Source organism: Aethalodelphis obliquidens, unplaced genomic scaffold (genome assembly GCF_003676395.1).
Source record: "Aethalodelphis obliquidens isolate GAN/ISIS:26980383/991018 unplaced genomic scaffold, ASM367639v1 scaffold9, whole genome shotgun sequence".
Classification (NCBI taxonomy): Eukaryota; Metazoa; Chordata; class Mammalia; order Artiodactyla; family Delphinidae; genus Aethalodelphis; species Aethalodelphis obliquidens.
In genome coordinates this window covers 27,563,389-27,578,117 of record NW_020837953.1, presented here as the reverse complement: position 1 = coordinate 27,578,117, position 14,729 = coordinate 27,563,389, and the positions used below count along the sequence as shown (strand labels likewise).

General features: G+C 46.8%; 1 protein-coding gene across 8 annotated transcripts in view; it reads left to right on the top strand.

Moving 5' to 3' along the window:
• Positions 1-14,722, top strand: part of TMEM39B (transmembrane protein 39B) — an 18,776-nt gene extending 4,054 nt beyond the window's left edge. For 2 of the 8 annotated variants that reach the window (XM_027109307.1, XM_027109302.1), the window contains 6 exons: positions 577-660; positions 980-1,134; positions 7,879-8,215; positions 9,124-9,311; positions 12,615-12,735; positions 14,252-14,705. In XM_027109307.1, coding sequence (XP_026965108.1) covers positions 607-660; positions 980-1,134; positions 7,879-8,215; positions 9,124-9,311; positions 12,615-12,735; positions 14,252-14,494 — 1,098 coding nt within the window. In that variant the 5' untranslated portion in view covers positions 577-606 and the 3' untranslated portion in view covers positions 14,495-14,705. Of the gene's footprint in view, positions 462-576; positions 661-979; positions 1,135-7,878; positions 8,216-9,123; positions 9,312-12,614; positions 12,736-14,251 lie in introns of all 8 variants that reach the window. The other 6 variants (XM_027109305.1, XM_027109306.1, XM_027109303.1 and 3 more) reach the window with 6 other exon arrangements.
• Positions 14,723-14,729: the final 7 nt, after the last annotated feature.

The window sequence follows — 14,729 nt, the reverse complement described above, 5'->3', positions numbered from 1 at the left end:
GTGTATGCGTGTGTGTATGCGTGTGTGTGTGTGAGTGACATGTTTGGTTTTAGTTTAGCATAGCTTACGCAGAACCCTGTGTGTTTGGCCTCATGCTGGGCATGAGAGGTATGAAAAGAACAGGAAACTGATGATTCCTGAACGCTCACCCCTAGTGTGCTCAGCACCACATTACACAGTGTAATGGTAGCAGAGATGAATCTGACTCAGATTTTGTCTAAAGGAGCACAGAGTCTTAAGTCCTGTGGGGGAGGTGAGTCACAGGCATACATGGCTATTTCAAGGAGAGGAAAGAGCTCTGTGCAGAAGGAGAGGTGCAGGGGCAGGGGCATGGGTGATCAGAGCAAGAGGGCTCACACACCACTCTCTTGTCTCCAGGGACTGTCCCACTTTCCTCCTCTGGGTCCTGTTCTACTCCTCTAGGTATTTTCCTGGTCTGACTCAGCTGGAGGCCTATGAAGGTCAGAGAGTGGGGACAGTCCTGATGGAAAGGACTGGGCAGGGGGAGGTGGGTATGTGAAAAGCCCGTACATGGGCAGGGGGCCCACGTGACCCCCAGCCTCTGCCCCCTGACAGAATTTCCACCTGATCGACTTCAACTTGCTGATGGTGACCACCATTGTTCTGGGCCGCCGCTTCATTGGGTCCATCGTGAAGGAGGTGATTGGGTCCCAGAGGCTGGCTGGGGAACTCTGGGACTCCCCTTTACCCATGGGGGTACCAAGGAGGTGTGCCCAGCCCTTCAACCCTGAGGCATTTCCTTGGGGCTCCCTTTGAACTTGGTTGAAGAGCATTACATCCCATCGGCTCTTGGAGTTTCCTGGGCGTCGATGGAAAGGATTCACCTTGCCAGGTTCTGCCCAGCCTGCTGCCCCACGTTTCCCCGGGTGGGATCACGGGCCATGCTGGGTGGGATTTGGGCACAGCCCCCATGACCTCCATCCAAGGCCCCATCCCGTCCTATCTCGCCCTGACCCAGGCTTCTCAGAGGGGGAAGGTCTCCCTCTTTCGCTCCATCATGCTGTTCCTCACCCGCTTCACCGTTCTCACGGCAACAGGCTGGAGTCTGTGCCGCTCCCTCATCCACCTCTTCAGGACCTACTCCTTCCTGAACCTCCTGTTCCTCTGCTATCCGTGAGTACCCCTCACTCCACCCCCTCACTGCCCAGCACCTGTTCCTGACCTCTGCCCTGAGTGTGGCTGGGCACTGGGCCCCCGTACCCAGTAGACTCACAGGCAGGCAGCAACAGTACCCTCTCACATTGTCTGACAGTATCGTTCTGAGATCAGGACGATTAGCTTTCTTTTGCAGGAGCAGAAACTGAGACGGCAGGCATAATTTCCCCAAGGTGCCCTCAAGGGGGAGGTCAGAAGGGGACTCAGATCTGAGTGTATATCCCACAGCTCCTGAGGGGATATGCACGGGCTTCATCTTCCTCTCTCTTCCTTTCCTCTCTCTCTGGTTCTTTCTCTTTCTCTGTCTCTTTGCATATCTTAGTGTTTATGTAGTCGCTCGGTGCCTCCCCCAGGTATGTATGCTTGCAAGCACCTGGGTGCACGCATGTTTCTGTGTGGGTGTCTGTGCATGAAGCGTGTGTGTGTGTGTGTGTGTGTGTGTGTGTGTGTGTGTATCTTCACATGCATATCCGTATGTCTGTCTGTGTGTCTGCTTTGCTCACTCACTTCCTCCGTCTTGCCAGAACCCGGATTGTTGAGGATGGAAAGATAGTGTCTGGGAGGAGCACAGGCCTGCCCCTTTCTAGACTAGAATTGGGGAGAGCTTTGGCAAGATGTCCACTCTGGCTGTTTCTGGGGCAGGCTGCTGGCTGCCTGGGCATTAACAGTCATTTCCCAACCCCTGGGCTTTCTGAGTCATGAACTTCCTCAGGCTGGGTCACCTCTGTTCCCTGGGAAGCTTCAGAACTGGACACTCGTCTCTCCCCTGCGTGATCAAAAGGTCACTGTCATGGTAGGAGCCAAATCACACTTGCTTTAGTTATAACTAGTTTTTAATTATAAGAGTGATACATGTGTCACGTAACAATATTAAACTTTACAGAAGCTTTTAACTTAGTAAATGGAAGTCCCACATAATCTCAGTCCTCCAGAAAACCATTATCTTGCAGCATGTCCTTCTAAATTTTTTCTGTGCAAGTACCCACACATATACATTTTTTAAAAACAGAAAAATAGGGTTAATCTCTATGCATGATAATGTATAATTTATTACACGTTCACATAGTCATATAACTTGGATATTTTCCTATGGCAGTATATATGGGTCTGCCTCAGTTGTTTAAATGGCCTCATAGTATTCCATTGAATTGACTTTTCACAATTGGTTTTGTTTGTCTTCTGTTGGTGGACTTTTGAGTTGTTTCTAGCTTTTCCCTATTGGAAACAATGAGGCAGGGAACATTCTTTTGCATACATCTTTGCACACTTGTCCAAAATTTCTGTACAACAGATTCCCAGAAGTAGAATTATTGCACCAAAAGCTATGTTTTACATTTTTGATAGATATCAACAAATGGCCCTCCAAGGTTGTACTGATTAGAAATGTCAACAGTTGCCTTAATTTGACACTTTCTGGTGACTACTCAGACATCACCCAGTGTTCATATTTTGCTTTATTTTATATTATTTAATCTTTAAATTTTTATTAACATAAGACACGTATATCATAAAAAAATCAAATTCAATAGTGCTAAAAAACTTGATGATGGGAATTCTCTGGTGGTCCAATGGTTAGGACTCCGTGCTTTCACTGCTGAGGGTGTGGGTTCAATCCCTAGTCAGGGATCTAAGATCCCACGAGGTGTGGTGTGGCCAAAAGAAAAAAAAAAGCTTATGATGAGAAACAGCCTTTAACCCCACCCTCCAGATTTTTAGTCCCACTTCTCAAAAGCAACCTCTTTTACTGTTTCTGGTTTTAAGTGTTCTCTGAGTTACCTCCATAATTTTAATATCCTTATGCTTTTGTTTATTTCTTTACACATTTATTTATTGATTTTATAATTGGGTAATAGGGTCACATCATTAAAACTGAAAAATAGATAAAAGAGCGTAGAATGAAAAATTCTTCCCTTGACTCCTGTCTCCCAGCTACCCAGTTTCCCTTCCACTCTTAGAAGGAAGGGAACCTAACCACCACGAGGTAACCACCATGTTTCTGGTTTCTTATATATCCTGGAAATGAATGTTCTGTGCATATACAAGCATACCACACACACACACACACACACACACACGTACACACGCACACATGCACATATACATTGATTCCCTGCATTGACAGATGAAGATTTACTTCACCTTCTATCCGTACTGTTCCTAGTATTTGATAATTGTTATTATTTTTAATTTTCTGTTGGGCCTCTTTTTCAATAATATGAGTATGCCTGTGTTTTTTATTCCATCAACAATAGTCAGTGTCTTAATCCCTTTTATGTAAGAACATAATATTAGGAGCCCTGTCCATTGGCTTTTCCTCCCCTCTTCCTCCTATCACTTCCTGGCAGCTGTACTCTTATATTGTCATGCTTGACATTCACATTCTCCTATATAGCCACATTTAAGTCTTTCATTCTTTGTCTAAGGCTAATTCTAAAAATTAAAAACCAATAAGTGGCCTTGATATTATTGTGAGTATGAAAATATTATTCACTGCAGGACCAAGTAGTGTGCATAGATGATATTCCTTCTCTATATTTACTGAATTATAATCTTGGGCCTCTTAAAAAAAGAATGTTCCTAGTGTCAAGGTCAAATGGTTTCTCTTTTCTTATATTCCATCAATTGCTTAAAACCATGCCACATTTTAGTTTGCTTCATATTTAGATTGTAACTTTCTTATATAGCTTTTTATTTTTCTTGGAGTTTCTAATTGCCTTTCTTTTTTCTTGTTGACAAAAGAATGATGGGCCTTCAACATATCCTCAAGTTTATCCAGCCTGTCGGTCATACTACCTGTTGCCTGGAGTCCATTTTTCCCTCCAAAGACATCCCTCCTGGAGCCCTCCATCCTCCTGCTCCAGTCTGGAGTGGTTGCTCTTTAAGCCTGCTATACAGCTCTCAGCCTGGGACTTCCTTTCCTGCCCTCCTGGGTTGGATCCACTGTTTCTTGGATCCTGTGTCGTCTTCTTTCTTGGTTTTCTCCCTTATTTTCCTGGAGTGCATTATGAGGTAATTTTCTTAACAAGGGGTATATGGGAGGTATATATAGTCTTAGTCCTTGCATGTCTGAAAATGTCTTTATTCTGCCCTCATACTTGATTGATGGTTCGGCCAAATGTCGATTTCTAAGTTCAAATTCATATTCTCTCAGAATTTTGAAGATGTTGCTCCATTGTGTCTAGCATCCAGTGTTTCTAATGAGAAGTCTGATGCTAGTTTGATTCCAGTTACTTTGTGGATGACTTGTTTTTTCCTTTCTGAAAGCTTTTGGGAGCATTCTGTTTATCTTTTGATTATTTGAAATTTCACAAGAATGTGTCTGATATGGAACTTTTGTCATTCATCTTATCGGTACTCTAGGACTTTTTTAACCTGGAGATTTGTGTATTTCTTCAGGTCAGGGAAATTTTCTTCTATTATTTCTTTGATAATGTCTTCCCTTCCATTTTTTCTGTTCTCTCTGGGACTTCTCTGCGTCGGATGGTAGACCTCATAGATTGGTCATCTGTTTCTCTTATATTTTCCCTCATACTTTTCATCTTTCTCCCTTTCTTCCTCTCCCTCCATCCCTCCCTCCCCTCTTTCTTTCTCTCTCTGACTCTGTCTCTCTCTTTCTCTATCTATCTTTTTCTCTTTCTTTTTACTTTATCTTTAGGGGGATTTTCTCAACTTCATCTTCCAGCTTTTTCATTGAGATTTTTTTCAGCAATCATATTTTTCATCTCTAAGTCCTCTTTCTGGATTTCTGATTGTTCTTTTCTCATAGCATTCTGTTCTTGTTTTAAAGATCTCTTACGTTCCCTCAATTTTGTCTTTCCACTAGGTCAGTTTTTCTGTTTCATGCTGCTAGTTTTCTAAGTGTAGTTAGTTTCTTTGGTTGTCTGTTTACATTTAAGAGTGGAGGACTGAGTGGCTTGGAATGCATTTTCTCTCCCTCTGCCATTGTATACGTGAATGGGAGGTTTGACTGGGAATTCTAAGTATGTGGGCAGGGCACACTGACTGGTAGACTTTGCTTTAGGAAGAGTGAGTGAGGTGCTAATTGTCAAGCTGTGTGCACCCATAGACCAGAAAGGGGAAGGGGGTATTACTGTAGGGTGCCCCCATTAGAGACCTCAGTTCTCCTCAGTTTATTCAGTTTCTTTAGAGAAGAATCTTTCAGGGCAGATTGTGTCAGGTTTGTAGGAGAATAAAGGGAGTGACTCATAAATGAATACAGATCTGTGTTTAATCCCATTTGTTCAGCCCTGCTTCTCACTTCTACCCTCTATCAAATGTGCCCACTTCAAGCCAGTCTCTCTTGGGTCACTCTGGGCAGATAAGCTCCTACCCCCGTTGTAACCCTCTCATGGCACATTCTAGACCTACGCTATCCAGTTTAGTAACTTCTAGCTGCCTATTGTTATTAAACATTTGAAATAGGCTAGTTTTAACTGAAATGTGCTGTTAGTGTAAAACGTACACTGGATTCTGAAGACTTAATACAAAAAAAGAAAGTAAAATATCTCATTCATAAATAATGATTATATATTGAAACGATAATATTTTGCCTATATTGGTTTAAGTAAAATAGAGTATTAAAATTAATTTCTTCTTTTTTTTAATGCGGCTACTAGAAAATTTTTAATTACATGTGTGACTCTCATATTTCTATTGGACTGTGCTACTCTAGATGATGACCTCCTCATCTGTCAACATGTTTCCATCTGCTGTGTAAATTTGTCAGAATCACTTATGTACTGATAACCCTCACTCCCATTCTCTTTGCTGATATGGATTTATTTTCTACTTTTATTTATTTACTTTCTACATTGATACTGTCACATCTAGGATGGAGAGGATGAAAGAGGGTCTGCCATCTTGCATGTGAAGTTGTTTCTAACTTGTGACCTGTCAGAGCAGCTACTCGATGTTATCAAATAATTTAATTGTATCGGCAGTCCTTCTTAGTGGGAAAGCCAAGAAGATTCTTAAGTACTTGTCCTTAAGGTTGAGTCTGAAGCCCTTGTATGTTCATGTAGGTGCCCCACGCCCTCATTCCCACCAAGTGCCCTGAAGAGTGTTTTGGGAATCCCATTTCAGTGTTCTTTTCTGTCCCACAGAATCATTGACCTCTTTCTTTCCTAAACAAAATTGTATTGATCTACTTTAGGCCAGACACCATGCTGGGCATTGTTGCAAAGATTAAAAGAGAGTATTTATAAAAACACTAGCATAATGCCTGACTGAGCGTAGAGAATCAGTACAAGCTAGGTAACTTAAGGCAAGTTAAGGAAACGGAGGCTCTTAGAGATTATATAACTTGCCCTAAATCACAGCATTAGTAAGTGGCAGAGCTGGGATTTTAATCCTAGCCTATTTGACCCCAAAGGTTGTGCTCTTGACCAGAATTCTCTAAGTTATCTTACTTGAACCTTACCCTAGGAGAAGTGGAAGCATTCCCATTCTATAGGCCAGAAAGCAAAAACCCAAAGAGGCTAATTATATGAGTGCCCAAGAACACTCATATATCCCTTCCTGGAAGTTCAGAATAAAGAAAGAGAACATTACTATAGATAAGAAAATGTAGCATTCTCACTGGGTCTGGCTCCTGGCAGCAGCCCAGGGACCCTTCTGGAGCTACGTCTGAGAGCCTGGGGAAATTGAGAGGCCCTAAGCTAAAACAAGGAATGCCTGTCAAGAGCACCTATCATGACGTTCCATGTACTGTGCTTGGCACTTACCCACTTTAATGATCTCCTCTTCTGGGCTATGGGTCTGTCTAGTTTTCTCCTTAAATGATATCAGCCACACACTCTATCTCTTAACTAATTAGCTCCAGCCCTGACCTAGGGGTACTCCTCAGGGGAAGTGGTTTGTACTGTTCAAGGGCCCATTTCAGTGCCTGGCACATAATAGACACACAATAAATATTGTTCCTGAACTGTCCTCCTCTGCAAGCTACAGAGCTGCCCCCATGTGCACCCATGACAATGTCTACCTCTCCTTTGTGGTACCATGTATATTTTCTTTTTTTTTTTTTTTAACATCTTTATTGGGGTATAATTGCTTTACAATGGTGTGTTAGTTTCTGCTTTATAACAAAGTGAATCAGTTATACATATACATATGTTCCCATATCTCTTCCCCATGTATGTTTTCAATTAATGAATTACTTGTAGTATTTGCTGAGTGTCTGTCTTGATCACCGGTGCCAGACAGTTCTGGATTTGAATCCCAGCTCTATTACTTCCTTACTAGTTGTGTGAGCTTTCGGACTCCACTCCACCTGTCTGAGTCAAAGCTTCCTCAGCTGAAAAGGGCACAAACTAACAGTACCTAACACAGAGTTAAGAGAAACAAAAGAAGAGAATGCATGTAAAGCACTTAGTACAGTATCTGGAGCACTGGTTGTGCCCAGTGAATGTGGACTGTTAAGATTACTGCTGGGCAGCAATAGTCTGTGAGGGCCGGGACTCGTGTCTTGCTTCCTACTGTATACCTGCCGCTCAGCACAATGCTTGGCATGCACTTAGTGCTAATACGTGGGTTGAATGACTGATCATTGGCTGGGAGGCTGGATGGCTAGAGGGACCGGTAGAGTCTCCCCTCTGAACAGCCAGGAGAGCTAAAGCCCAGGAGGAAAGAAGATTCCCTTGGTGGTTAAGAGTTGGGATCCTGGCCCTTGCGCAGGCCTGCCCTCACCACTGTCTTCCCCAGCAGGTTTGGGATGTACATTCCGTTCCTGCAGCTGAACTGTGACCTCCGCAAGACAAACCTCTTCAGCCACATGGCCTCCATGGGTCCCCGGGAGGCGGTCAGTGGCCTGGCACGGAGCCGGGACTACCTGCTGACACTGCGGGAGACGTGGAAGCAGCACACGAGGCAGCTGTACGGCCCGGACGCCATGCCCACCCACGCCTGCTGCCTGTCGCCCAGCCTCATCCGCAGTGAGGTGGAGTTCCTCAAGATGGACTTCAACTGGCGCATGAAGGAGGTGCTGGTCAGCTCCATGCTGAGCGCCTATTATGTGGCCTTTGTGCCTGTTTGGTTCGTGAAGGTGCGTAGCTTGACCCAGGGAGGAAAGGGGCCTCACCCTGCTGCCTGCCCCCCAGGAGCCCTCTTGCTCGCATAAATAACTCTGCTGCTCTTGATGAGATTCCCATATGTGCTCTTGAGGGCCAGAGTGACTCCTGCCTTCATTTTAGAGTGGAAAAAACAAGGCTCGCTGAATGCACGTGGCCCGCACGAGGTCCCCCAGCCAGCGAGGGGGACATGGCATTGTTGTTTGTAATACTTGGTAACGGAAGGCGGTGACTTGGTGTTTCAGTGTGGCGGTTTTGGCACAGGCATGTCACGGTGTCCTGCTTTGTCATTAAGTTCGAAAGGCAGGACTCATCCAGATCTGAGTGACTCCAAAGGCCTGTGCTCTCTCTCTGGCTTATATGGCCATGTGGGAAGGTACCTCCCCAGCTGGCTTGACACATTTCTCTGAGGATGGGCTGTACTGAATGATTGGGGGTTGAGAGGACTTCATGTCCGTTGGGCACCTACAACCTGCTAGAGCTTTGATGAGTATTATAATCCTCCTCACGCCTCTCAGAGGTGGTTACTCTCATCCTCATTTAACAGATGAGGAAGCTAGCCCAGAGAAGTGAAATGACTTGCCCAAGGTCACATAGTGACTAAGCAGCAGAGCCAAGATTTGAACTCATTTCTGTTGAACCCCAGAGCCTGTTCTCTGGCTCAGAGTGGGAATAATTTTTCTTTGCAGAAAACTGAGTAGTGGGCATAGGGTTTAAGCCCATGATCAAGCCACCTTTGTTAGGTGTTCAGTCCTTCGTCTCAGGCCACCCCGAGGTCTCTCTAGGGCTGTCTTGATCTCCGAGACAGATGGAATCAGGGATGGGGGAGGGAGTGAGGCCGTTATGGGTGTCCAAGGTCTCACCCACCTCCCGCTGCCCCCAGAACACACATTACTATGACAAGCGCTGGTCCTGCGAGCTCTTCCTGCTGGTGTCCATCAGCACCTCGGTGATCCTCATGCAGCACCTGCTGCCTGCCAGCTACTGCGACCTGCTGCATAAGGCCGCTGCCCACCTGGGCTGCTGGCAGAAGGTGGACCCAGCACTGTGCTCCAATGTACTGCAGCACCCGTGAGTCTGCCCTTCTCTGCTCGACCCCAGCCCCCCCTGGTCAGTGTCTGGAGTCACTCCCCTCCCTGCTCATCAACTCATTCATTCGATCAGCAAATAGTTATTGAGCATGTCTTGTATGCTAGGCCTTGTGGCCAGAGTGGGATATGGTAGGGCCCAGGAAGGACATGTCTCCTGTCCTTGGGTAACTTGCAGTGTCTTGAAGATGGGAGGAAGGCAGGTGGTAAATTCATAGACTCATTGACTTTCTCATTCTCTGACTTGCTTATTGGCTGATTTGCTCATGCATTCACTCATTGCTTCCCTCCTTCCACTCACTCATCCATCCAATCATTGGCTAATCTACTCTTTCAGAAAGAATTTACTTCTACCTAAGCTGTCCCAGGCCTGGTGCTGTGTATTGGACAAAGGAGCTTGGACTTTGACCTATAGGCAGAGGGGAGCTCTGGAGGGTTTTGAACAGTGGAGGGACCCATTCCAAGGTGTGTCTTAGAAACATCAGTCTGGTAACAGGGTATGGTGCTGTGTTAGTTGATGACATACCCTGGCCAGGGAAGAAAAGCCACAGGGAGGAAATGGCTAAGACGAGACCCCTTGAGGAATTACAGTCTGGTGCGGGTGATAGCCGTGTACACAAAGGGTTAGGATGAGTGGGGTGAGAAAGGCCCAGCTGCGGAATGGCACTGTACTCAGAGCAGAGGCAGAAGTCACCCTGCTCAGGAGCCCTGAGGGGCTGGGCTGTCCTCCCCTCAGCCTGACCCATCCTTCCTGGTGCCTAGCATTTCTACAGCCCTTCATCACCGTCTTTTTACCCCGGTTATGCTAATTTTCCTGCCTGTATTCCCCCATTAGACTGGAAGCTCCTCAAGGCTGGGACCATCTCTGAATCACATCTGAGTCTTGGGCCCAGCACAAGGCCCAGCCGAGAAGAGGCCCCTAGGACAGGTTTGTAGGGGTAGGCGCACAGAGATGTGAAGGCAGGCCGCAGAGGCCAAGCCTCCTGATGTTGGCCCTCCATGCCAGTCAGGGTCCCTCTCAGGCTCTGTCCAGGTGGTCCAGAGAGTGGATGGATATTGCCAAATGGGCTGAAGTGGGGCTTGGCTTAGCCTAAGGCTCTGAGGGCAGGGGAGAGTAGAAAGAGAGTACATGGCTGAATATGAGGATAAACCTGCCCATGGCTCACCATGGTCTTCAGGTAAGATCCAGGCTCCTTCACGTGGCTTCCCATGATGAACTGACTCCTACCAGCCTTTCTGCTCTGTCTCTTCCCATGCCCCAACTCATACTCTGCTCTAGCCAGACCCAACCTCTTCGGATCCTCCAATTCTGTATGTTCTTTTTTTTTTTTTGGCTGCATTTGGTCTTCGTTGCTGCACACGGGCTTTCTCTAGTTGTGGCGAGCGGGGGCTACTCTTTGTTGTGGTGCTCGGGCTTCCCATTACAGTGGTTCCTCTTGTTGCAGAGCATGGGCTCTAAGCACACAGGCTTCAGTAGTTGTGGCTCGCGGGCTCTAGAGTGCAGGCACAGTAGTTGTGGTGCATGGGCTCAGTAGTTGTGGCGCATGGGCTCAGTAGTTGTGGCACACGGCCTTAGCTGCTCCACGGCATGTGGGATCTTCCCGGCCCAGGGATCGAACCCGTGTCCCCTGCATTGACAGGCGGATTCTTAACCACTGCGCCACCAGGGACGTCCCTATATGTACTTTTGTATGCAGGCTTTTGCCTATGATGCATGTTTTGCGTGGAGTGACCTTTCCAATTTTCTTTTCCTGTTTAATTCCTATTCATCGTTTAGCACTTTGCGTCCTCCAGGAACACTTTCCTGACCACCCAGGATAGGTTCAGTGTCCCTGCCCTGCCTGTGCTCCTCCTCTGCTGTGTTTGCTTAGTTACTTGCCTGTCATTCCAAGACTAAAGCTCCTGGAGGTCAGGGTCCTTGTCTGTCAAGCCCTCGGCCATCTCCTCACTCCTGGCAAATGCCTGGCTTGTGATAGGTCCAACAGCAAATTTTTTGTGTTTTTTGTATGTGAGCTTTTTTTAAGGTAGAATTTCCATACAGTGAAATTCACAGATCTTGAAGTGTACAATTCCTTGAGTTTTGATAAAGACATACACACCCATGTAACCCTTCCCCCATCAAGATACAGAACATTTCCAGCCCCTCGGAAAATTTCCTTATGGCCCTTCCCAATGACCCCCTCCCCCTGGCAACCATCTTTTCATTTCATTTCACCATAGGTTAGTTTTGCCTATTCTACAGCTTCATGTAAATTAAATCATACAGTAGACATTCTTCTTGGGTCCAGCTTCTTTCATTCAGCATATTGTTTGTGAGGTTCATCCATGTTGTTGCGTATGACATGGTAACTGTTTTTTACATGAAGGAATCAACAGGACAGGAGCATGAGATTGAGCTTCTTGTGGACAGTTATTCTCAGTCCTCTGGCCCAGGACCCTTAGATTTCCTGGGAGATCTCAAAGAACAATGGAAGAGAATTCACTGGTCCCACAACCTTATTCACATGCTCTCTGGGGCGCCTCTGTGCCAAGCCTTGTGGCATGCTCCGAGGACACAGAAATGAACTGGACACCATGCCTTCCCCTTCAGTGCTCCCAGACTAGTGAGGGATACAGGGAAATAAATAAGTGACAACACATTGGGGAAAGTGGACCGGTAGCAGGAGATTCAGGGAGCATTTAAAAGATGCTGAACTCTGTGGGATAAGGCATCTGGAAGAGCAGCCCAGCTGGAGCGAGCACCTTATGAAGAGACAGGAGCAGTGCTGGAGGAACTAGAGGCAGTTCTGGGTGGCTTGAGCAGGTGCTATGTGGTGGGGGTCATGGAAGGCCACACTGGGACTCGGAGGCCATAACACATTGTTGGGGACTTGACTCCAGGGGCACCGGAAAGCCTTCAAAGGGTTTTGAGGAGAGACTAGTCAGGCTTGGCTTGGTGTTTCACAAAGACCACTCGGGCAGCTGTGTGGTGGACTGCTGGGAGGCTAGAGGTGAGACTGATGGGAGGCTAGATGAAGAAAATGACCCCAGGGAGGGAAAAGGGTTTTCTTGAAATCCCTCAGAGACATGAATGTCAGCCCTAAACCTTCCGACTCCCAGTGCAGTGAATTTCTTACAGTTACCCATTTTACAGAAAAGGCAACTGAGACGCAGAAAAGGAAAGTCATTGTGTCTAAGTGATAGAAATGGGAGTAGAGCCCTGGTGGTCACCCCATGCTCAGTCTTCTCACATCCCCTTGTGTGGGTGAGCTGGGCGTAAGGGAGTTTTGTCGGGCTGTGCCTCCAGGTGGACTGAAGAATGCATGTGGCCACAGGGCGTGCTGGTGAAGCACAGCAAGAACGTCTACAAAGCAGTGGGCCACTACAACGTGGCCATCCCCTCCGACGTCTCCCACTTCCGGTTCCACGTGAGTCTCCTCCCCTGGGAAGGAGGGGTGGGGCCTGATCTAGAGGGCAGGAGGATCAGCGGGGCAGGAAGGCGATGTCATAGCAAGAGGCGGCTATTTTCAATATTTCCCAAGTCCAAAAGAAGACAATGCACATGTGCAGCCCAAGGACAGCCATACAAATGATCCCTTCATAACTGTAGCTCACTTGGTACCAGATCTTTGAAAACATTGGGTGGAGGTAGAAAAGATGATACAACAAAAGGAGGGGTTGTTGGTGGTGAAAATAATTACACTCGTCATTCCTTACTGTGTGCCAGGCACTGTGGTAAACACTTCCCATGCACCCTCCCATTCAGTCTTCACCAGAACCTTGTGTATGAAAGAAATACCAGGGCTGTCCTGGTTTTCAGGTACTGAAATCAGCTTAGAGAGTTTAACTTGTTCCAAGGGTGCCTTACTGGGAAACTTGGGAACTAATGGTAATGGCTCATGGACTCAGTACTATGGAAAGGGCTGCTCAAAATCATCTGGGCTGGTGGTTTCCATTTTATTTACTTATTTTACTGTCAAAATCCTTTTTTCCAACTCAATCAAACTAAAGTTCAGTATATAGGACTTCATGGCGCTGCTCTGTTTGAAAGGGTTGGAACTCCCCTCACTTCCTGCTTACCACTGTGGTAGCCCCTAAAAGACCTCCTGGAACCTGGGGCTCTGAGGAACACGGTTTGAGAAATCATTGATCTGGGCTAACCTCTTCTTTTCCCAGTAGAGAAACCTGAGGTTCAGGCAGGGAAGGGACTTGCCCAAGGTCCTGCAGCCTGTCAGGTGCAGAGCTGAGCCTGGCGTGCTGGTCTCTCAGACTCCTGTTTCCTGGCACTTCTCCTGCCATCCTATAATCAGCTCTTGAGGTTTAGGTACCTTGGCCCCTGCAGAATCAAGATCCCTGGACATCGATCATTCTTTTAAACTGACCAGAAAAATTTTCTTAGTCTCTACACTCTACCTTGCCCTGTAGACACCAGGTAAGAGTGATGTGTCTCCGTGTCCCCTGGAAGCTTCCGGCCTAGCGGGGGATGCTACACATGAAATAGTAAATGACTCAGGCTGTAGAGTCTATAATAACTTTCCATGCCTCTGTCATAAGATTCTACTTTGTTCAGGCCTGACAGTACCCAGGAAGTCACATATAATAAGGTGTTGGTTTTCGACCAGCAAAAGTTTGAGAGAACAAGCAGGACTTCTCAAGAAAAGCTTCTGGGAGGAGGTGGAAGTTGATCCGGATCTTTTTTTTGTTTTTTTTGATCCGGATCTTAAATAGCTTCTGTGGGAAGCAGTAGTCTTGACAGAAGGAACACCACAAACAAAGGCAGAGAGATGGCAAGGTCCACGCCCAACCCTACGAAGTCTTCCTCCCCACCCAAGTCTGCATGGGGCCCAAGAACTTGACCCCTTCACTGGCCTACCCAGAACCCCCTTCCAAGAGGCAGGTTTCTGGAGCCCACTTTCCAGTCCATGCCTACTCTTTCCTGGGCAGTTCTTTTTCAGCAAACCCCTGCGGATCCTCAACATCCTTTTGCTGCTGGAGGGCGCTGTCATCGTCTACCAGCTGTACTCCTTAATGTCCTCTGATAAGTGGCACCAGACCATCTCACTGGCACTCATCCTCTTCAGCAACTACTACGCCTTCTTCAAGCTGCTGCGAGACCGCCTGGTATTGGGCAAGGCCTACTCGTACTCGGTCAACCCCCAGAGGGACCTAGACCACCGGTTCTCCTGAGCCCCAGGGCGACCCAGGGACAGCATCCAGGCTTCAGCCAGGGGCTCCCTGGGAATCGGCTGTTGGGGAGGGATGGGTGGGGGGCAAAAAAAAAAACAAAAACAGACAAAAAAAATCCACCAGAGCTTTGTATTTTTGTTACATACTGTTTTTCTTTGATAATTGATGTGATTATGAGGAGAAAAAAAAAGTCCTATTTTTATACTCCCAATAAGCCTGTGTCCTGTATTTCTTT